The following is a 23,585-nucleotide window of genomic DNA, read 5'->3' as shown; positions in this document are numbered from 1 at the left end:
CTTCAGTCACAAACCAATAAATAGCTGAATCATTTAGCAATGATTTAACGCTTTATAAAACCTGTAATAGTAGTTTCAGTGTTAAGAACAACTGCAGTTTGTACACTTGGTAACGTTGCCATAAATCACGTGACCGTATCGAGCCCGTAACCGTAAAATGTATTGCGTTTCCAATCCATTATGTATTTAGTATCTATGGTGCAATACAGGGTTTGAAGCCATAATATTACATACTGAAAACTACAACATACTACTACTTATTACCTAACTATATACTTATTACTACCTATACGTACTTAACTTAACCAATGTCAAAGTCAGGAAATTCGTCCTCAGCAGTAAGCGAATAATGGGTTTTGGTATTTGTTAACTGATGATCCTACCATTCCTGGTATACTTGCCGTAAAAGTGTGTATAATTCCGGTTATGCAATGATTTAACTGACGTGGAATTGAACGGCTTCGATACCTGCGTACTGTTATACCCGGTATTACGCGCGTTTTATTATTCAAAACACGCGCATGCTCAAACCGCGCATGGCCGGTTGTTGCAAAGACAATGCAATTTTCTGTAGAAAAATAAGGGTGAACCAAAAAGGCGAAAAAAAAAAATGCAGTATTGAAGAGGGATCGAACCCAGGATTCCAGTGTGCTACCGATTATGCTACCGCTGCTAGCTCGCTTGATTCCTTTCTTTTGTATCTTATAAATGTGACTAACGAAATAAGCTGTATATAGTAAGAAGAACCTAACCCTAAAGGTGAAGAAGAAACCAAAGCTGAACCCTAACGCTAACACTACTAGACGCTCCCCCTAAAGTCTACTATTCGTGGCAACTACTGGACGCTTCCCCTAAAGTCGACTACTCGCGGCAACTACTGGACGCATCCCCTAAAGTCGACTACTCGCGGCAACTACTAGATGCGTGCCCTAAAGTCGAAGAGAGAGAGAGAGCAACAACTACAGTAGGAAGCAGGGGCGGATCCAGAGTTTGGAAAGAGGGGGGGCACCTTTCTGAAAAACAGTTGAAGACCAAAAAATCTTGCTGAAAACCAGTTGAAGACCAAAAAAAAAAAAAGGTCACGACAATAATAGCTAGTTATCCTTACCAACTATATCACGTCTGTTATGTAAAATAAAATCCTATTTATAGCTTCATAGGTAAGCTACACTGCCTCATGAACATTGTGACTGCTTTATTAGAGTAATTGACTGCTCTATTAGAGTATCTCGATCTTGTATGCAATTTCTTGAAGGGGGGGCATTTGCCCCAAATGCCCCATCCTGGATCCGCCACTGGGAAGTCTGGATGCTTTTGAGCTTAATATTACGTAAGGGTTATGAAAGGTGGTGAAAAGAGTAAAACCCGTTGTTTGGGCATTAGCGCGAGCCCGGCTGGTCACAAGACTAACCTCTCTTTCGGGTACTGCAAAGATGTCTTCTCCGAAATTACCTTACCGTTTCCTCGGTACCACTGGAGTGAAGGTCACTTCATTATGTCTTGGAACGATGACGTTTGGTCAAGCGGGCGTAAGTGTAGTAATGAATACACATAGCATTCGTAAACGCGCTTGTTTGATAGATCGGTCTCCAGGACAAGTCGGTAATTCGCCCTGGACAGTCGAACGAGCAAGAATCTCACGAGATATTGGACCAGTTCGTGGCTGCAGGCGGTAATTTCATAGATACAGCTGATGCCTATCAGTCAGGAGTGGCGGAGACTTACATTGGTTCGTGGTTAGTTAAACACCCCGAGTTGAGGAAGAAACTGATCATTGCGACTAAACTCTTTATACCAATGGACTACAGTGACCCTAACAGTGGAGGTCTATCACGTCACCACATCATGCAAGCAGTGGAGGATAGTCTTAAACGACTAAAAACAGACTACATTGACCTCTATCAGGTAAGAGCTCTATCAGGCAATTTGGTTGCAGTCTCAATTTTAATCTATCCGACTGATGAGCCAAATTATTGGGGGCACTCGTCTGGCCTGAATTAGTTGGATTGCAAGCAATTTAATGTAGCAGTCAAGGCCATTAAGTTGAAATGGTTTAGGATGAAAGATTGACACCCATTGATAAGAATTGGTTGTGAATCATGTCATTCAAGTGATTACCAATAGTACTGTACAACAATTTGTGACTGGGATCAGGGTTTTAGGTTGGCAAAAAAATCATCTACAAAGGTGTCTTGATCACTTAGTTGACGATTCTTTTGTTACAAGTTGGATTGCTAAAGGTCAGGGTATTTTGATAGCTTGATTTAATCTCTTGATTGCTTGATTCGATTTTGATCCCAGTTACAAATGGTTTTAGAGGACTATTTGTAATGACTATCCCTTGTCTAAGTCACAAATCAGTTTTGGCTGATCAAGACTCTGACCACAGTTGCAGATCTGTCTACCAACAGGTTTTATTATCAAACAGTACAGTAGTACTGTTTAAGTAGGGATCACCCAAAAAGTGATGCGCACTGCCAATATTGCCACCTTTGAAAATCGTCCTAGAGAAGTATTACGCGACACAGATCACCTTTACAGAATAATATTAGTCCATCTAACATGACATACCATATAGTAAAAACTTTGGCGGTAAAAAAGTGTGACAAAACCCTTCTGTTGGTGGCAAAAACTTTGGCAATTGAAATATAATACTCGCCAAAGTTTTTACTGTATGGTACGTAAGGATAATGACAAGGTGTCAACTCATTAGTTAAGTAGTGTAGTAAGTGTATAGGTAGCTAGCGTTGTTGTAGCAGTACCAGCTTTTGTAGCTACTGATCTAATGACGTGCTAGCAAAGGCATACTTCGCTATCTCCTGCGATGCCGAGAGCGACCATATTTACTTTTTCTGTAGCAGAGGTTATCACGTATATCAAAGTATGTGGCCAAATCCATCACAAGACGATTAACTAGCTGACATGCGAACGGGAAGCTGGTTGGAAATGCTATTGGCCAAGGAATGCTTATAACTGTGGGACACATTTCGAAGATATCCAAAGTCAGCTCGATCTTTATTGCGTGGCGGTACAAGTTGACCTTCATCTCAAGTTCTAGTTACTCATTGTGCTTGTGTGATCATCTAAAATAATTGGCGAAAAAAAACTCTGGCGAATTGAATGCTATTCAGGGGGCGGATCTAGGATTTATAAAAGGGGGGGCTAACTCAAGGTACTAATCTCTTGGGTGGAGGTGTGCGAAGCATGCTGGAACTAGGGGGGTCTGGGGGCATGCCCCCCCAGGAAAATTTTGAAAAATAGATGCTAAAATACTGCAATTTGGAGGCATTTCCACATATATTTTCTGCCTGTAGATATTTTATGTACTGCCTTTAGATTATAGGTATGGCTCTCTGAAGCATTTTGCTAATGGAAAAGTTTGGGTAGGTTACAGACAACCAAGTACATGATGTACCCCTCTCACAATTGCACAACACTGAATATGTACATGTTAGAATAATAATGTTGAAAGCAGAAATTTTCAAATTGAACAGTACAAGATTGAATCTGAGAGCATTTCAATGGAAATTGTGTACCTGAATTAAATATTGCCATACATACAAACTGCACAAGTAGATGAATGAAGCCCTTTAAACAGACCAATGCACTTCATTGTATGTATAGGTGCAGGCAGGTTTGGAAAAATTCCATAACAGAACCAACTACATGTTTCCAGTGAATGTATGTAAGAATGTTTGCTGATGACACAAAAATCTATTCTGTTATTCAGAGCTTTGACGATCACCTTAGGCTGCAAAGTGATGTTGACCGATTGTTGCAGTGGTCTCACACATGGTTGCTTCGGTTCAATATAGCTAAATGTAAGCTGATGCGGATTGGTAACTCTGCTCCGTTCACCTACTCTATGCTGGACCGTTCCACCAACTTACCCTTTGAAATCACAGAAGTGCAAGAAGAAAAAGATCTTGGTATTTGGTGCACTGAAGACTTGAAACCATCTCTACAGTGTTGTAAGGTTGCAGCAAAAGCTATACAAGTTCTTGGTTTGTTAAGAAGGTCCTTCAGACTTTTTTCTGTTGACTTGTTGACTTTTTTGTACAAAATGTATGTCAGACCTCACTTGGAGTATTGCATCCAGGTCTGGAGACTTACTTGGCGAAAGATATTGATCTCCTAGAGAAAGTACAGAGATGTGCCACCAAGTTATTACCTAGTTTATTTGATTTACCATACGAAACTCGTCTAGAGAGACTTGGTTTATATTCACTGTATTGTAGACGTCAAAGGGGAGATCTAATTGAGACCTACAAGATATTGAATGGTTACTATGACATCAACCCTACCTCATTTTTCACTTTGAGTAATACGGATACCACCAGAGGTCACCACCGTAAACTCTTTAAATTTCGATCTCGGCTGCTAGTGAGGCATAATTTTTTCACCAACAGAGTAGTTAATTTGTGGAATTCTCTTCCAGCAGATGTTATTTCTGCACCAACCGTGGCATTGTTTAAGAAGAATCTCGATGATTTATGGAGACCAACAAGATATGGGCACTCTCAAAGGCCTGCAGCCTAGCTTAACAGTCTTGTACTGCCAAGCAATTTTTGTCCATTAATAATAATAATAATAATTCTATTAGAGTAGTTAGCTGACTGCTCTATTAGAGTATCTCAATCTTGTACACCTCCAATGCTGATCCGGGTCCTTGTTGCATAAACTTTAGCATAAATCCACTGATAATACCTTGGAAAGATGTTTATAAGGTGGTTTTATGAGTATTTGTATTATTAGTGATCATATAATTATTATGCTAAGACAACAATTTCATTATAATACTCAGCATATTGATCAAGTAAATCCTAAATATGAAGGGGGGGCTTCAGCCCCCCAAAGCCCCTCCCCCCCTGGATCCGCCCCTGCTATTTGCCAATTTCACCAGTTTTTTACTATACAGTACAGCATTGAAAACAAGAGAACACTTACCAGTGACCGGATACTGCCTGCCTGACCACATTCTCAAGCCTAGAGACCTAACAAAGCAGCAAATGGCCACCATTTTATGCCTCAATAACAAACTGACCAGTGGGATGTACCTTTTGGGGTTCTGATGAGTAGGCCCTCTGTGACTTGTCTTTTCTTTTATCTTCAATCAGGCTGCTTGTCTTCTTCACCTAATGAAACCATATCAAGGCATCAATTGTCCATATCAACACATTCTTTCAGCAGCATATTTTGATGCCACAGAATTATTTCAGAGCTGGATTTCAGAAGTACTTTAGTCCTGTGGTACTATAAGAGGTATACTAGCTACAACCTCGCGGTTGTTATCCTGTTCATGGTAGGTTCACGACCACACCCATCAAATAATAAAGATCTAGGTGGACTAACGATTGAGTATGAAGACCATGTACTCCTCTGAACAATCTAGCTATTTGCTTAGCAGTAAACAAGATGACCTCAGCCCTTATTGATCTAGCTAGCTGCACAACTCTTGGCTGACTCCTGATATACTCTAATACAACAGTCATGTATGATATTCTAATACAACAGTCACAAGTTACACTGTAGCTAGCTGTGCTAAAACAAAAAAAAACTAAACGAACTAGTATTTTAAATATTGTTAATTTAAAAGTGAAGTGGGATCTATACAATAAAAGGTAGTGAAGCAAGAGATGAATGATGGTGTTATACCATAGGGGAAAGTCCCTACTCCGACACATTAGCTATAACAATTATTTTGTACAGTGCCAAAGTAGGGACTTCCCATTGAGCTATACTGTAGTACCATCATTCATCTCTTGTTTTATTGCATAGATCCCTACTTCATTTTAAATTAACAAATTTTATAGGCCTTTGCGTGGGTGAGATCAAAGGAAAAAGTGTACTTTAAATTTCATAAAGTGCACTCTCAGCCGGCTAACAGTGCTTCATCAACCACAAGGAGTGCTTTATTCGTTCAATAAAGTACTCTTTGCCGTGCAATAAAGCACTCTTCGTGGGCAATAAAGCACAGTCGCCTAGGTGCTCTAGTGCAGGCTAATAGCCTGCTGGGCTCATGCCAGTACGACTAATCACCCAAGCTGGTGAAGGCTGACAGCCTCGCTGCGCTGAGTGATCAATCACCCCAGCCAATACGAGTTCTACCACTGGATTGCTTTTATAGACATACCTAAATGCTTTGATGATGGTGGGAGAAGGTAATGTTGCTGTTACGTTTGTTAATGTAAACGGACAAGTCCTGGAGATATCAGGAAATATTTCATCATGTTACTCACAATAGAATCGATTGTGGGTTGTGAGCAAAACCTGCCAAAAGACACAATGAACATCTACCATGCCAAACTATGGTGAGATATGTGTGAGTTACTTTGTTAAACTAGTTTGTGTGTGTTCAGGCTGCTAATAGTTCGTGCAACGCGTGTTAATTACACATCCTAGTGTATGGTGAAGCTACACGACTAGAAAGTTCCATAAATAATCTAAAGCATAGCCTTGCTCGTGCTATATGAAAAATAAAGTACTTGGCACTTGGCCTCGATGCTAATAAAGCACTTGGCTTTGCCTCGTGCTTTATTAGCATCTTGGCCACGCGCCTCATACTTTATTTTTCATATAGCACTCACGGCTATGCTTTAATATATACTTAAAATACTAGTTATACCATATTGTCTTGTAGTATGTTAATAAAGAGTGTTGGTGTTGTATGTGTTAGTTTAGAGCTGACTGGGAGGTGAATTGGAATTTATGGTTTACAAATTCCGTATTATGCTTTCCAGAATGATGATTTTACAGTTTGCTTATTTATGGTCTAAAATATTATTTCAAAATTTAAGTAATTAAATTCGTATTCATTGTGAGCTATAGCAATAATTTGAAACAACTGTTGCTGGTGGCTGGGTGGTTTTGAAGTCATTGCAAAATGAAGCCATATGTCCCTTCACAAAAATTCATTTATGAATCATGTGATTAGTAGTTATATAATGCGAGACATAATGATTAGAAAAGTTGTTGTACCTATTAAAGCTCATTTCCTTGTAACAAGAAGGAATTTGTTACTGTTTGGTGAATATTATCAAAGAAGACATTCACTAAAATAGTGATGCACTGATAAGAGATTTAGCTGATTATCCGATTAGCCAATATCGAAATTCACATATTGGCTGATACCGATAACCAATCCGATGTTTATGTTAACCAAAATTTCACATGTATTTGGTAAAATTGTCATTTTAAAAACATTATTTTGGTCTTATTTTTATGAAAACAATGTCATCACGGTCTGTAAAATTAATTGGCTGATTAATCGGCTAATATTACCGACAAGTACAAAGAAAAATTTGGAATTTCAATTAGAGTAGGGACCATAGTACATCGATAAAAAGTACTGAAACAAGTTGGAGTAGTGCACAATATTAAATCACAATAAAACAATAAGAAGTGTTATATCCCTACTGTGCTCAAGATACCATAATGGAAATGCACAGTAGGGATATAGCACTTCTTATTGTTTTACTGTGATTTAATATCGTGCACTACTCCAGCTTGTTTCAGTACTTTTATCGATGTGCTATGGTCCCTACTCTAGTTGAAAATTCCAAATTTTTCTTTGTACTTGTTTGTTAACTTTTTTTGTAAATAATTATTATGACTGGTAAACCCACGCATACCGCATCTGAAATGGCACCGCGCGCCCCAATTATCGTATGAAGAGTGAAGTATCCATTACGCTTCGTTGTTGGCTGTGTTCAACCCATTACACAACAGTACGAATCAAGAACTGTTTGACAAGCACCTCTGCTATAAAAATAGCCGCTATGAAAAGTACGGTCGATTTCTGTTACGTGAAGGGAAGCCATCACGTGCTATCGCCAAATAGACACTTTTCGCTGTCAGCAGAGATGAATGGGACACAAAGGAGGACACTGGTAAGTCCATGAAGAATGCATTGTACGTACTGCGGTATGCCAAAAGGCACCTGTTGGGACGAAGTGACGTCAAACAGTGAAAAAATCAAGCCCGTAGCCTTAGCTGTTATCGAGTTACGCTTGTCTGAAGGTATCAGTCAGTCAGTTACTTACTCAGTCAGTAGAAAATTCCATTAAATAAATTATTTTTAAAATTCCGTAGCAACTTGTTGAAAGCATTTCAGGTCGATCTGAAAGCTTGTTTAGGCTTAATTTCACCTAACCAATACTGCCTGATCGTCGTTAGGGGAAATTGAGGCTGTTTTTTGGGTGATATTATTTTGTGGGCCACGCCTACTCCTTTGTGGTCCCTACTATACACTACTACCGTAGTGTATGATACCGATATTGCAAAAATGTGGCCGATACACCAATTTCCGATTATTAACCAATTAATCGGTGCATCACTACACTAAAGTAAGTAGAGTAGTTTTGAACCTTCATTCATGGGGATTTTGCTTCGTGTAAACTTCGGAGGCATACGTCATTAAGTATGCTATGTTGAGGTGTTAGTACAACTTTATGCTTAAGTATACTAGTGAGGGAGACCCCTGTAAACAAGTGAGTGGTATTTGTAGCAGGACCACATGTCGAGAAACAGATTTTCCTGTCAATGTTACAGTGGCACTTCGTGGTAGCCAAAAAGACTAGTAAATCCCATAGCTATGTTTCAGCCTGGCACAGGCTTAAGTTGTGTTGATTGTGCCCTGTTTATGCTGCTAAAGAATAGATTCCGCATTTTACTTTGCCGTAATGTGCAACAAGCTTTGCATAAACTAATGCCAAAAGTATTTTCACATGCTCTCACAATCTGTTCTATAGCATCATTGTTCAGCATGTGATGACCATACAAATAAATAAAATATGTAGATAGAGGAAGAGCTGGTCTACAATGTGGTGGTGTTGGCTTTTGCATAGTTTTCCAAATGTGTTCACAACTGAATTTTAAAAATATCCTTTAAACTGGAGATTGTCAGGTAACTGCCACATTAATAATCAGTCAACTGTCCAGTTAACCAGTCAAGTTTCACAGCCTTATCATACAGTGCGATAGTACTGTGTATAGTAGAGGTTGGTAAGAAATCATATGGTTTTGTGGATTTTCGCACCTTAAAAAAACAGCTTTGCAATAAGTTTTCCTGAAAAAACCACCTGGAATACATTGGTACTGCTGTAATGATGCTGTACCAAAGCGAAAAGTCAAATGTTTTGATGTACAGTGAGTTTTAATAATTTTGAAATTCACCTGGATTTCATCTGTCTGCCTGTCTGCCTGCTGTAAGACCTGGTTGCGCTAGGTGTATGGTTCCAGAAATTTCAGGCAGTTAAGGTAATGATGGTGGATTCACAAATCTGTTGTTCTGATTACGTTCTGTCCACTGCATCATGCTGTTTGCTTTCATCATTCATTTGTTTCTTTTTTCTTCTTGAAAGATAATTAATAATTGCGGTGCTTAACAGTTGCGGCATGTGCCACAACTCAAACACGTGATTTTAATGAAGTGTGAGTACGTGTGCGTAAGTGTAACATGTAAACTGTATCACCATAGTCAGTGTTGGGCAAGTTACTTTGTAAAAGTAACTAGTTACATATTACATATTACTTGCAATTGAACTATTTAGTTACAGTTACATATTACCCATAAATAAAGTAACTGTAATAATATTACATATTATATTACTTTGTGTCCACAGCCTTAAGTTGTCACGTGTGAAACTACCACCTTATCACGTGACATGATTGCGCTGTTGGACAATATGCAAATTTTGGTTATAAGTAAGAAGCTGGTGAATAAGCTTCATTCAGTAGGCCTCGTTACTTCGCAGTGGCTAGGCATTACTCAGAGGATAACTAACGAGATTAGTAACTTCGTTACTTGTAGTAATAATATTACGTAATATTAGACTCGTTACAGTAACTATATTACTTAGGTAACGCGTTACATTTGTAAGTAAAGTAGCTTGCGTTATATTACCTGTTTTTATAGCGTATTTCGTTATATTACTTTGTTGCCACAAAAGTAATAATATTACGTAACGCGTTACATAAGTAGCGCGTTACTCCCAACACTGACCATAGTTGCTGTGTACTATAGTGTATGTTTGTTGTAACCTATATGTATGTTGTGCTTTGTTTGGAATAATAGTTATCGCACATGGTGTCAGAAGTGACTGTCGTTTCGTGATGGCTATGGTGAACCTACAGCCCCCAGCTCCGTTTTGTTTTCAAAAGACTGACGAGTGGCCTAAATGGAATCGTCGCTTCGAACAATATCGACTGGCGTCAGGACTAGCAGACAAGGGGGAAGAACGACAAGTAAGCACCCTTCTTTATTGCCTTGGAGAGGACGCGTAAGACGTATTAGACACAACGAAAATAACCTCTGAGAATAGGAAGAAGTACAGTAAAGTTGTTGACGCGTTTGACGATCACTTCAAGGTGCGAAAGAACTTAATCTTCGAACGGGCGCTTTTTAACAAGAGAAGTCAGTTGCCGAACGAGTCAGTGGAACAATTTATAACTGAGATACACCGACTAGGTGATAACTATGAATTTGGTGAGATGAAGGAAGAACTCATCTGGGACCGTCTTGTAGTTGGGATCCGCGACCATGCCCTGTCTGAACATTTGCAGATGGAGGCGGAGCTCACGCTGGACAAAGCCAAACGGCTAATCCGCCAACATGAAGCTGTGAAGGAGCAACAAGAAGTATTGAAAAAACCTGTTAAAGAAGAGACATCCCTTGATGCAGTAGCTAAAACAGTACCCAGAAGGAAGCTACCAGTAATACCACCTCCAGCAGTAAGGCAAACAACAACACACCAGAAATGTAGAAGATGTGGAAAGGGCTCCCATCTACGACAGTCCTGCCCAGCAAGAGATGTGTCATGTTAACGCTGCAACAGGAAAGGACACTATAGCAGTCAGTGTTTATCTACCACAGTTGCCTGGCAGACTAGGGATGTGCATGAACTCTCCAGCCAATCAAATTACTAACAGCCAGAAACACCTGACAAGTATTTAGACACAGTGGAAGGTAACAAAAAGAACATATGGGCTATAACAATTCAAATCCAAGGCAAGCCGATAGTTGTTAAAGTAGACACCGATGCTGAGGTTACTGCCATATCAGATTCAACCTGGAAGTCCATGGACATTGCCATGCTACTGGAAGAGACTGAAGTGTCACTTTATGGTCCAGACCAGACCCGCTTGAATATCCTTGGTAAGATAAACCTCTCCCTCACCTACCAGGGGAGATGCTGCGCGCAAGATGTGTACATCATTAAAGACCTAAAGAGTGATCTTCTGGCACTGCCAGCAATAAAGGAATTAGAACTGTTGTTTAATGTATGCTCTGTTAGAAAAACTATCATTTCACAGTATCCTTCGTTGTTTACAGGGTTGGGAACATTTGCACGTGAATATACAATCAAGCTTAGACTAAACAGTCAACCATTTGCGTTATATGCTCCACGAAACATTCCTCTCCCACTACGCTCAAAAGTGCAGTGTGAATTAAAATGCATGCAAAGTTTGGGGGTAATTTCACCTGTCGAAGAGCCAACCCCATGGTGTGCAGCAATGGTGGTGGTGCCCAAGGACTCAGGGGCAGTCCGAATCTGTGTTGACCTTAAGCCACTAAATGAAAATGTATTACAAGAAGTGCACCCTATGCCTAAAGTGGATACCACACTTGCACAATTATCAGGAGCAACTGTGTTCAGTAAATTGGATGCCAATAGCGGATTCTGGCAGATCCCCTTAGCCAATGAGTCTAAGTTGCTGACCACTTTCGTAACCCCTTTGGGAGGTTTTGTTTTAATAAACTACCATTTGGAATATCCAGTGCCCCAGAAATCTTTCAACGCCACATGAATGAAGTACTTTCAGGCCTACCAGGGGTGCTTTGTCATGTCGATGATATTCTGGTGTATGGTAAAGACACAGCTGAACATGAGTCTAGACTACAGGCCACATTTCAAAAAATTCAGTCAGCCGGTATCACCTTAAACGAAGGTAAATGCAGCTTTTACCAGTCTTGCATATGTTTCTTATGCCATGTGATAAACAAGCACAGAATTTCACCAGACCCAAAGAAAACCGCTGCGATACTAGGGATGACACCACCATCCTCAGTTACTGAGCTCAGAAGATTCATGGGGATGATCAACCAGATGAGCAAATTCTCCCCAAATATTGCACATATCTCAAAGCCACTCCAGGAATTGTTGAGTTCTAAGACATCATGGACATGGACAGCTGACCAAGAAGAGGCATTTATTCAACTAAAGAAGGAGGTATGCTCATCCCGTGTACTTGCCCTCTATGACATAGAAGCAAAGACAAAAGTCAGTGCTGATGCTTCAGCCTATGGGATTGGAGCCATCCTAATGCAGCAACAACAACAAGGAGCATAGCGACCAGTATCCTTTGCTTCACGGGCACTCAATGAAGCTGAAACTCGTTATGCTCAAATTGAAAAAGGCACTGGCTTTGACATGGGCTTTAGAGAAGTTTGCTGAATATGTTCTTGGCAGGAGTGTTATATTAGAAACTGACCACAAGCCCTTAGTACCTATATTAGGTAGGAAGAGTTTAGATCAGCTCCCACCACGAGTGCTTCGGTTCAGACTTCGTTTGATAAGGTTCCAGTATTCCATTCAGCACATACCTGGAAAGACTCTGTATACAGCTGACACCTTGTCAAGAACACCAGTTAAGGACATTTCAGATGACAGTAGCTCTTATTCCTATCAAGAAATCGATCAGTTTGTACAAGCAATCACTGCAACTTTTCCTGGAAGCCCTGACTGTTTGGACAGCTATCGTAAGGCCCAAGCTGAGGACAGTATTTGTTCAAAGCTAATCTAGTACTGTACTTCAGGCTGGCCTAATAGAAATAACCTATCTATAGAGAATTGAAAGACTTTTGGAGATTTCGAGGTGAACTCACCCTCAGTGACACACTATTACTTTACCAATCCAGGATAGTCATCCCAGTGAGTATGAGACAAGCAACCCTAGAGAAGATTCATCAGGGTCGCCAGGGCATCCAACGCTGTAGGATGCGTGTCTCTTCTTCAATCTGGTGGCCAGGTGTATCTTGTACAATCATGTCCTGTTTGTCAGAAAACCACAACTCCCAACAGAGAACCTCAGATTAGTACAGCATTACCTAGTCATCCTTGGGAGCGCATTGCTTTAGACCTGTTTGAGCTTAAGAATTCTACCTATCTATTGACAGTTGATTATTACTCCAGGTTTGTAGAAGTGCAAAAGCTGAATTCAACAACATCATCCAGTGTCATCACACACTTAAAATCTATTTTTGCAAGGTTTGGCATTCCAGCTGAGATGGTATCAGACAATGGGCCACGATTCAATTCACAGGAAATGACGGAATTCTCTGAGACTTATGGATTTAGACATATTACAACAAGTCCACATTACCCCCAAGCCAATGGGTTAGCAGAGAGAATGGTAAAAACTATCAAAAGTTTGTTTGAGAATTCTACAGATCATTACAAGGCTCTCCTCAGCTACAGGTCAACACCAATGCCCTGATGTTCCCTCAGTCCTGCAGAACTGTTGATGGGGAGAAGAATACGGACAGATATTCCCCAGGTGAAAGAGAACTTCATACCCAAATGGATTCACATTTCAAACTTTAGAAGTCTTGATGAGAAGTACAAATGATTGCAAAAGGAATACTATGACAAGCGCCACAGAGTAAGAACACTACCAGAAGACCAATCAGTCTGGGTTGAAACCAGAGGACTTCAAACCCCAGGACGAGTTTCACATGCAGCTGATACACCGAGGTCATATGTTGTTGAAACAGCCTCAGGGGATTTAAGAAGGAACCGTGCCCATTTAAGAACTCGCTCTGAAGCTGAAGAGACTATTGTTCCCACTCGAGTCTTTTGTTGGGCCCAGCAGACCAGTCACTAGGTCTCAAACTGGAACTGTTGTCCATCCTCCAGATCGTCTGAGGTATTGACCTAAGGGGGGAGATGTAACATGTAAACTGTATCACCATACTTGCTGTATAGTATAGTGTATGTTTGTTGTAACCTATATGTATGTTGTGCTTTGTTTGGAATAATAGTTATTGTGCATGCGTTGTTATCGCACAGTAAGTAGTACCCAAAGAGTTGTCTCTAGCATTTATTAACGCTGGGTAGTTGTTTTATATAGTCTTAATTACCAGTTTAGCTTTTTTGTGAGGTACGTAGCTAGCTAATAATGTCCTTGAGGGGCGGATCCACCTTGGGATCCAAACTTCTAAAAGTGAGGGTTCCACTCTTAATGGTGGACTATCCAGCGATGCTTTACTGTAAAATCATCAATATTTAGGCCATTAGAAAAGCAGCTGAAGCCTTTAACAGTTGCTGTAATAGCTTTAATAGACAGCATGACAATTATTTTAGAGGCACTTATTGTGTATGAAGGTAAAAGATAGCTGTTTCAAGTGATGTTTATACTATGTGGAAAAAACAAAAAGAGTATAATATAGCTAGCTAGCTAGCTAGACAAAATAGTAAACTAGCTATTTAAATTTTAAAATGAAGTAGGGATTGATATAATATACATGCTACAAAAAGTAAGGAAATTAGCTCAAAATGTTACAACTGAAGTGAGAAATGATCCAGCAGTAAAATGTAAGGAAACAAGATTAGACGACTACTTGCTAAAATTAGACACACTTTAATCCCTACTTTTGGCTAATTTGATGGTCTCATTTCAAGATGCTAGCCAAAAGTAGGCATTAAAGTGTGTCTCATTTTAGTAAGTAGTCATCTAATCTTGTACTTTTTACTGCTGGATCATTTCTCTTTTCAGCTGTAACATTTTGAGCTTGTTTCCTTACTTTTTGTATCATGTATATTATACCAATCCCTACTTCCTTTTAAAATTTAAATAACTAGTAGTAGTTAAAGAATTACTGCGAGTGCTATAGAGTGGTTATTTCTGTTGTGGAGTGGTGGCAATATGGATGGAAGATCCTGCAGTTACGCAACAAACAATTAATAGTAACTGAAGTTATTTATAGATTTTATTATTAATGATTATTATGTAGTAATACCGTCATACAGTAATGTTTAATACTGTGACTGTACGTTTTAAATCAGTTAACGAAATTTATGACTCAGGTTGCAGCTGAAATCCGGTGGTCATCTTCACAACACTTGTGATGCCACAGGTGTCACTCAGTAAGTTGCTGAAAGTTAGTACATTGTAGATACTATTCCAGTTAAAGCACCACTGGTGGTACTATACACGGAATATAGCACTTGCAGCGTTGCTGTAAGTAATATTGTTATATCCGTTACAATGATGATATCATGACATGAGACTGAGGCAAAGTGAGTGCAATAGCATCAGGATATTTATGGATATTACTGTCAGTTTGTTGGAGTTCCTGTTAGTGTGCACAAGATTTATCCAGATTGTGTGGAGATTTAATGTTGTCGCTACTAGAAAGACGCTATACATACAGGCTGTAAATATAGAGTTGGATGATTCTATGAAGCAACAGTGTCCAGGTATCATGGATTCTCCTTTATCTGGGGTGTTGTCATATGGAATCCTAATGCTAAAATGACTAACAAGTGATGAGGATTACTCGGAGATAGAATGATCGAGCCAGAGGTTATTGGAAATGGTTGAGTTTTTACCGTACACTGCTGGGATTGATGGCCAGATTGAAAATCGACACAGACTGTTGCTTGGCATTTGTTTGAAATCATCACAATAGTATAATGTCACTGTGTAAAGGATTAATGATGTTGTTGTAAGTGTTGTGTTGGTGTTTTTGTAGCAACATTTCCATATTTGGTTATTTGCTCCATTGGGAGGCAGTACTATTTACGGTCATTACGATGTCACGGACTGGTCTTAAGTGGCTCTGCTACAGGGTGATAACTAGTAGCAGAGCCACTCTGTCTAGCTGCATGGTAGTTATCACTCAGTCTATAGTGTGTTTTTAGTGAGGAATTTTGTTTTAGTTAGTCATAGTTGAATCATTATTTATTTATTTTTAGCTTTAGTTGTAGTAATCTTTCTTGATTCCTTTTAGTTGTAGATTTTTGTTATATTCTCTGTGTTTTAGTTTTAGTTATGGTTTTAGTTAAAAATGTGAAAATCTTGGTTTTAGTTATCTTCATCAATTCTTTCTGATTTAGTTTTCTGCTGATTTTATAGATTTAGTTTTAGTTAACTAATGCCCATATTTGTCTTACTAAAAGTACTTTTAGCTTTTGTTATACACTAAAACAACACTACACCCAGAGCAGTACTTAGACACTCCCCCAGACTGGGGGTTTAAGTGATGGGTATGGTATGACATGCAAAAAGTCGGTGATAAGCAAATCTGTGACTGTCTCAGCACATTTTACTAATTTGTATTATCTACAGTGCCTAAAGAATCATTGTGGGTTACCAAAGTTTCAGCCTATTAATAGTGAGTAGTTTTGGAATTATAGTACTAGTACTGTAGGAAGAGCAAAGAAATTGATTAGTATGGTTGACTATACTGAAAATAAACTACAGGAGTTTAAATTCACAGCCAAGGCTTACATTTGCATTGGTTGGTATTTGGCTTAAAATGTTCACCATGAATTGGCTAATCAATGAAGGTATAGTTGTAGTCCTGTAGTCACTAATACGTACAATAATGAATGTGTTATTCTGAGATGTACTGAACTCCTTCCTCAGCTGCCTTTCTGCATATTTAGGGAACAAAAAAATGTAAATGGTTCCCTAGGAATTAGTCTGGCACAGCTGCCCCTTTGACTAGAGATTAAGAGTCTGGTCTGTCTAGCATCACATGTACTTGTGTTAGATCATGAAGTCAATAATCAGGTATACAGCCAATCAGATCACTTGGAAATGCTTAACTGACTCGTGCTTTGTAATAGTGACAGTATGTGAAGATGTCCATTCTAAATGCCAAGTGCACAATAAGAAGCAATACTTTTACTGATCTATTATCTATTGTTGATACGTACTGAAGCAAAGGAATATGAATTTAATTTATGTGGTTGTCATGATGTAATACCACATTATATCTGCACAAGTATGTGATGCTATAACAGACCAGACCCTTGATTTCTAATGAAAACAGTTCATTAGAAAGGTGATGCTCACAGGTATTGGCTACACAGACCATTCATTCATAGACTCTTTTATCTTGAAAGCTTATGAGTTCTATTCAAGTGCATGTGTGTGGACAGGCATGCTAGGAAAGTGACATGTACTAGTGGATTTTGTGCAGCCCCATAGTTCTCTAGCAATGCACTTTTTATATTTGACTAATGTTTAGCATCAGTTAGTTGGCAAATCAAGTTAATATTGGCTTTGAGAGCTAGTACTAGCAGCTGATGTACCAGTAGTGAAATTGTCAATTATTGACACCTTTTCATCTGGTACTTGTAATAATGATAACTTTCTTGTCTGAACATTTAATAGTGAGCAGTCTTTTGTTTCCCTGAGTGCCAAAGTTCAATTCTTATGAGTAAATCACAAAACTGACTACAACCACAGGAGCATAGGAAACAATTTTTACTTGATCTGGTGCTAATTGTGGTGGAGCTAGGAAGGGACAAACTGTTACAAGTTGTACTTGTGATTAACTCAACTTATAGTCTAATGCTTTATTTGAGTATCTCCATTTCTGTATTAAATTCAAGTAGCAGAAAAGTGGTCTGGCCCAAACAGGACCAGACAGACTGATTTATAGTGTTGATCACTTATCAATTATTATTGACTCCTTGTACTTTAACTACACCACAAGCTAGCATATCTCGTAGCATGCTTACCAACTGCTATAATTAGTACATGTTGAGCTATCCCATTTTGACAGTACCTAATTTTTTTTCTTCCAGACCCACATGTGGGACTTTGCTACTGATATTGAGGACACCCTACATGCCCTTAATGATGTGGTGAGGACAGGGAAGGTACATTACATTGGAGTGAGTAATGTAACTGGCTGGCAACTACAAAAAATTGTGGAAACTAACAAGAAGTTTGGATATCCTCAAATAGTCAGTTTACAGGCAAGTTACTACTGTGTTGTAAGTGTATGTTCTATTAGAGTGTTTTATCATCATTAGGTGCAGTATAACTTGCTGTGTAGAGAGACTGAATGGGAATTGGTACAAGTGTGTCAACGTGAGAAAATATCCTTGTTGCCATGGAGTGCTTTGAAGGGGTAAGGAACATAGGTCCCTGTGGGATAGCAATTATAATTAGACCTTTGCTCTCGAGAAGTAGATGTTAATGTTCAGTTTGAATTTAGAGATAGTTTAGATTCCAGCCATTGCAGTATACCTAGACTGGGTGTTGTAGAGAATTGGATCCAAAGTTTTTCTATGACCAGTAGAGTTTTGGTATGAAGGTTTGTCTTCCAGTATAAATCTCTTTCAAGGACCAAAATTTTTTACAGTATGCATAACTTTAGGAAATATTGGTCTTCTGTGAAATGAATATGGACATAAACTTATGACAACTTTATACACTACAATAATATCTAAACAGTTTTGTTCTACCCAAAGGAGTACTTGCAATACGAAGTGATGAATGGGTGATGTCATTCACACCAAGATTCCACTTCATTTTTGGGAAGCACCAAAATCTGTACTGACCAGAATCTGTATTTGGGTCTATTTCACCATACACTACACTCCTGCATCATTAAAATGGCTACTTGCATAAACATGCATGTTGGCTTAGTGAGAGTTTGTTAGGCAGTGTGGATGATTTCCTAAGACGTTCTTTGTGGTTGTTTTATTAGAGTCTTTAATTGCTTGCAGCTATGTGGCTGCCTTAGTCTCACTTTTTTTATTTAATTGTCATTGGATTGGAAAGAAAAGCTGCTTAACTGAATGATAAAAAACATAGTGAGAGATAGGTCTGGTTGTGCAAGAATAAGTCAGCTACACAGCTGCAGGCTATAAACCACTCTAATAAAACAATCACAGAGAGTGAAGATTAGCTGTGGAAATCACCCACACTGCACCATACTACATAAAATTGGCTGTCTATCCATTTGTTTATCATTTTATTCTTCATAAGCTGCTAACTCAGCAGCCGATGCACATACAGGCATGGAACTTTGGCAAGTTAAGTGTTTATCATCTGGCAACTCCAAGTTTCTACATGATTTTGTTCATTCTCTATAGACAGCAATGAAGGCATTGGTGAACTTGTACTACATTCTTGTTAAACCAGAGGCAAATAACCCTAGCATTAGCACACATGGAACTATTATCTGAAAAGGTTCAGGGTTTGATTCCTGCCCTTTACAACATTTTTCTTCTCAGTGCCATTTTCGACATGTCAGATATTGACAATGCTTACTGCCCAGTCTGTGCACATATCACAATTTTATGCATGGAATGAAATACCTCACAAAGTTTATTACAAACTTTTACGTGCTGTCCTTCATCTGATACAGCATGTTGAAGGCCATAGTGTAGAGAAAATTCCTTCTGCATTCCATTGCAAACCACAGGACAAACAGCTTAGCTGGTACAGTGCCTCTGTGAAGTGGTTGTGGTTAGTGTAGGATGTGGGTTCAAATCCTGCCAGTGACATATTTTGTTTTGTATATATATATATGTAATAGTTGTAACACACGCATGAGGGCTTTGCCTGATACATATGCCCAACTGCCCGAGGGTTGCAGGCCCAAGGGCAGATGGGATACATATCAGGCAAAGCTCGAATGCCCCATGATACAGCTAATATGTAACATTTATTAGGCTGATAGCCTGTACAGGGCAATCATTCACCCAAGCAAGTATGACTGCAGCCACTGGATGTATTATATATGCATACCTAAAACATTTGATTATGGGTTAGTAGCTAGTACGTGCTGGTTACATCCGGCTATGATGAATGGACATATCCTAGAGATATCACAGAAAATTTCGGTTATGCGAGTTTGATCTTTTAATCAGTGCTATTTGTTTATGAAAAAGTATGGAGTTCACTAAAGGCCTAGATAGGTAAGCTTGCTTGTAGAGTAGTTACTTCGTGCAGAGTGGTAGTCTGTCATCAACATAAAGGAACCTCCTAATAAACAATGACAAACTTATTTCATACCAAATACAGTAGCTAAGCACTCTCTATGTACCATATAGTGAGAAGCTTTGGTGGGGAAAATCTTGACGAATTCAGCAATTCACTACAAATTTGCTATAAGTTTAACCTGCCAATTAGCGCCAGAGATTAGCTATAAATTGTGCTTGAATTCGCCAAATCTTACTCCTGCCAAAGTTTTCCCCTATACGGATCACACAACTCATGACAACTGCATGTACCTTGTTAGGGTTTGGTTGAATACCATCAGCTGAAAAGATGTGACCTAAATAGCACACTTTTGGCACATTTACTTCTTTCCACTTAATGTTAGTCCAACTCTTGACATTGGTTATTGAAGGTTAACAGGTGCCTTTTCAGAGAAAATGAAATAGTAATGTATGTTGTACTCCTTATTTTTCTATATATTATTTAGTGGTATGCTGACTGGAAAGTACAAACGTGGTACTGTCCCCACTGACCCAACCTCATCACGAGTTGCATGGGTTGAAGAAGATCCTAGCAAAAGATGGTTTGAGTCTCAACCCAGTTATTCCGAATATGCCAATGATGACAAATACTGGGCACTGATTGATACCATGAAGGAGATAGCTAAGAAACACAATGCCACTGTTGCACAAGTAGCCATTGCTTGGCTCCTCAAACAACCAACAGTGACATCAGTTATACTTGGTGCAAGGACCAAACAACAACTAGCTGATAACTTGGCTAGTGTTAATGTGAACCTGACTGATGAAGAGGTAAAATGTTATGTTAGTCAGAACAACTCTTAATCTACTTTGTGTAGGTTAAGCTACTCAATGAAAAGAGTGATATTCCAATGCCTTACCCATATGGGGTGATAGACAGGATGAACAAGTTTTTACAGCGATGTTGAACAAATTTGACATTGTGATTGCAATAGCTAGTAGTATCATTTGTGTGTTTGGACACATTACTAGATCATTAGTTTATTAGTTTATGCATTTTTTAAACTTACAAGTAGTTGATTTGTTGTAAGGATATAACATGGGGATCACTGTTCCTTCCTGCTCACATTAGCAGGGTGATAAACAGACTTGAAGTTCATCAATGACAATGTTTAGGGTAAATGCCATCTCCCATCCCTACCCCACCATTGCACTTTCTTGATACAGCTGTTTAAATGCCATCTACCTGCTACCTGGTTAAGGGAAATGGGGGGTGATGTCCCTACATGCCCTCCCTTAAATCTGCTTTTATATAATTTGTGTAGTCCCATTTATATAGTACAAAAAATACAACCAATCAAGATACACTATATTTTAGAAAAGTAACTGGTGTTGGCCTTGTATGTGCTACAACATATCTGTAACAGTATAGCTGTACCTTACAACTACAAAACAAGACATGTACATGACTAGCCTTGAATAGTCAAGCATAAGTTATGGTATTTAATAAATTGCACTTTTCATTTTATGTCGTAATTGTATAAGCTTCTCTGCCCTTGTCCCCCACTACTGTTCATTGTAATAAATTTTTAGTTAAGTAAGTCTTTCCAGATGAGACATTGACATAACTAGCTATTAGATGGCATACAAAATTAGTTATAATAATATAGGGGTAAAAATGGTAATACCGAACATTGAAGTGCAATGATAAAAAAATTATTCCATTTATAGGCATACCCCCTGAATCCCTAATTTTATGTTGAATGAATTGGATGAAATTTAATGTGTTGGAAAATGTCAGCCATCTCAGTGACCCATAGCTTGTATTATTTTTCTTTTCATTTTTACAACATATAGTATAACTCTTATATGCTTCATTCAATTGGGGGGCTGTTGAAGAACTGCATTTATGTTCAGATTTTCATCAAAAACTACTGAGTTGCTTGAGTGTTACTTGGTGGACAAGTTAACTGCAATTGTTACAGAAACAATTGCAAAGAATTTTACAGCATACACCTTGTGACCTGCTGAGGTACAAACCTGAAGATAAAGAAGCATGACCAACATTCTCTAATTGAACAGTCATGTATTCTAATGGAGCATACAGCAAATTACAAAGTTAATTAAGGGGCAATATTACAGAATTAAATAATAGTGAGAGATGTTGTAACAAACAGTATAGCTAGCAGCTGACTGTAGATGGGTAGTCTCTATTTGGTGCATATAGTCTATTTAACGTAACAACTGTTGGGACGTATGATATATAAATATTCAGTTTGGCAGTAGGAAGGTACATTACATTAGAGTGAGTAATGTAACTGGCTGGCAACTAAAAAAATTGTAAATTCACAAGAAGTTTGGATATCCTCAAGTTATAACTATACTATTGTGTTAAACTTATGTTGTTTTATCATCATTTTGGTGTATAGACAAACATGAGAAACTATCTTTGTTGCCATAAAGCCCTTTAAAGGGATAGGGAGCAACAGGTCCCTGTAGGATAGCAATTATAAATTAGACTCTTCATGATAAGAAATTATGTTGTTTAGAGTGAATGTAGAGAAAGTTTCAGATCCCAGCAGTTGTGGCTCCTTAGGTAGTTACCTAGACTACATGTCAGCTGGTCTGCATGGGATTGTTTCTGTATTCAGTTTTTCATGATCATGTGACTCCCTGTATTATACAGGTTTCATGCAGTAGCCTTATTACAGATCCAGGGATGTCCAATAAATTCCATAAATGTCCAATAAATTCCTGTTTGTTTATTTAGGACTGGAAAGTTTTGCTCTACCACTGACCCCTCCTCATCAAGAGTTGCTTGGGTTGAAGCTGATGCTAAGAAAAGAGCTGTACAGTCTTCACCAAGTTACTCCCAATATGCCAATGATGACAAATACTGGGCACTGATTGATACCATGAAGGAGATAGCTAAGAAACACAATGCCACTGTTGCACAAATAGCCATTGCTTGGCTTCTCAAACAACCAACAGTGACATCAGTTATACTTGGTGCAAGGACCAAACAACAACTAGCTGATAACTTGGCTAGTGTTAATAGTTTATTATGATTAAAGTATCTGGTAAAGGCAGAGCCTGTATACCAGAAGGCCTTATAAAGGCCTAAGATGTTTATATTAACTGTACTAAGTATGTTTGAAAAGTAGTTAATGTGGACTTGACTGATGAAGAGGTAGATGTTATGTTCAACTCTTAATCTAGGTCAAGCTATCAATGAAAAGAGTGATATTCCAATGCCTTACCCATATGGGCTGATAGACAGGATAAGCAAGTTTCTACAACGATGTTGATGGTGTAGTGGTCAAGAATTAAGAGTGCGATGAATGTGTGTGTAACACTGCAGTGTTTTGTATGTGCAATGGACACTGCTATATGAATAGTGTATGTATAATGATGTTCTTATGTACAGTAGCTGACTTCCTGTACAGATTTAGTATGGGCGTATATTGAGTAGACCATTTTGTTAGAGTTATATGGGCACAAAATGAAAGTGAGTAATTTCACAAAAGTCAACTTATTATGTTAAAGTACGTACCCCATGTGGAACCAAATGGACATTAGTTTATATGTTAAGACTTTACAGCACAAGTGCTGAAGCATAATAGATATTGCCATGCT

General features: G+C 38.7%; 2 protein-coding genes across 2 annotated transcripts; both read left to right on the top strand.

Annotated features, from left to right (window-relative positions):
* The first annotated feature begins 1,370 nt into the window (after window positions 1–1,370).
* Window positions 1,371–21,039, top strand: LOC136240653 (1-deoxyxylulose-5-phosphate synthase YajO-like). The gene is made up of 6 exons (XM_066031676.1): window positions 1,371–1,529; window positions 1,582–1,905; window positions 17,820–17,993; window positions 18,051–18,148; window positions 20,456–20,780; window positions 20,828–21,039. Exons 1-6 carry the CDS (start codon window positions 1,434–1,436, stop codon window positions 20,915–20,917), a joined length of 1,107 nt encoding a protein of 368 aa, XP_065887748.1. The 5' UTR covers window positions 1,371–1,433; the 3' UTR covers window positions 20,918–21,039.
* A 1,448-nt stretch (window positions 21,040–22,487) lies between these two features.
* LOC136239965 (uncharacterized) lies at window positions 22,488–23,017 on the top strand. The gene is made up of 3 exons (XM_066030710.1): window positions 22,488–22,572; window positions 22,636–22,645; window positions 22,720–23,017. The coding sequence occupies exons 1-3, from the start codon at window positions 22,488–22,490 to the stop codon at window positions 23,015–23,017; spliced, it is 393 nt and encodes a 130-aa protein (XP_065886782.1).
* Window positions 23,018–23,585: the final 568 nt, after the last annotated feature.

This window comes from Dysidea avara, chromosome 12 (assembly GCF_963678975.1).
Source record: "Dysidea avara chromosome 12, odDysAvar1.4, whole genome shotgun sequence".
In the NCBI taxonomy this organism is placed as follows: Eukaryota; Metazoa; Porifera; class Demospongiae; order Dictyoceratida; family Dysideidae; genus Dysidea; species Dysidea avara.
Note: the sequence above shows the minus strand (reverse complement) of the source record. Positions and strands in the feature narration are given on the sequence as shown.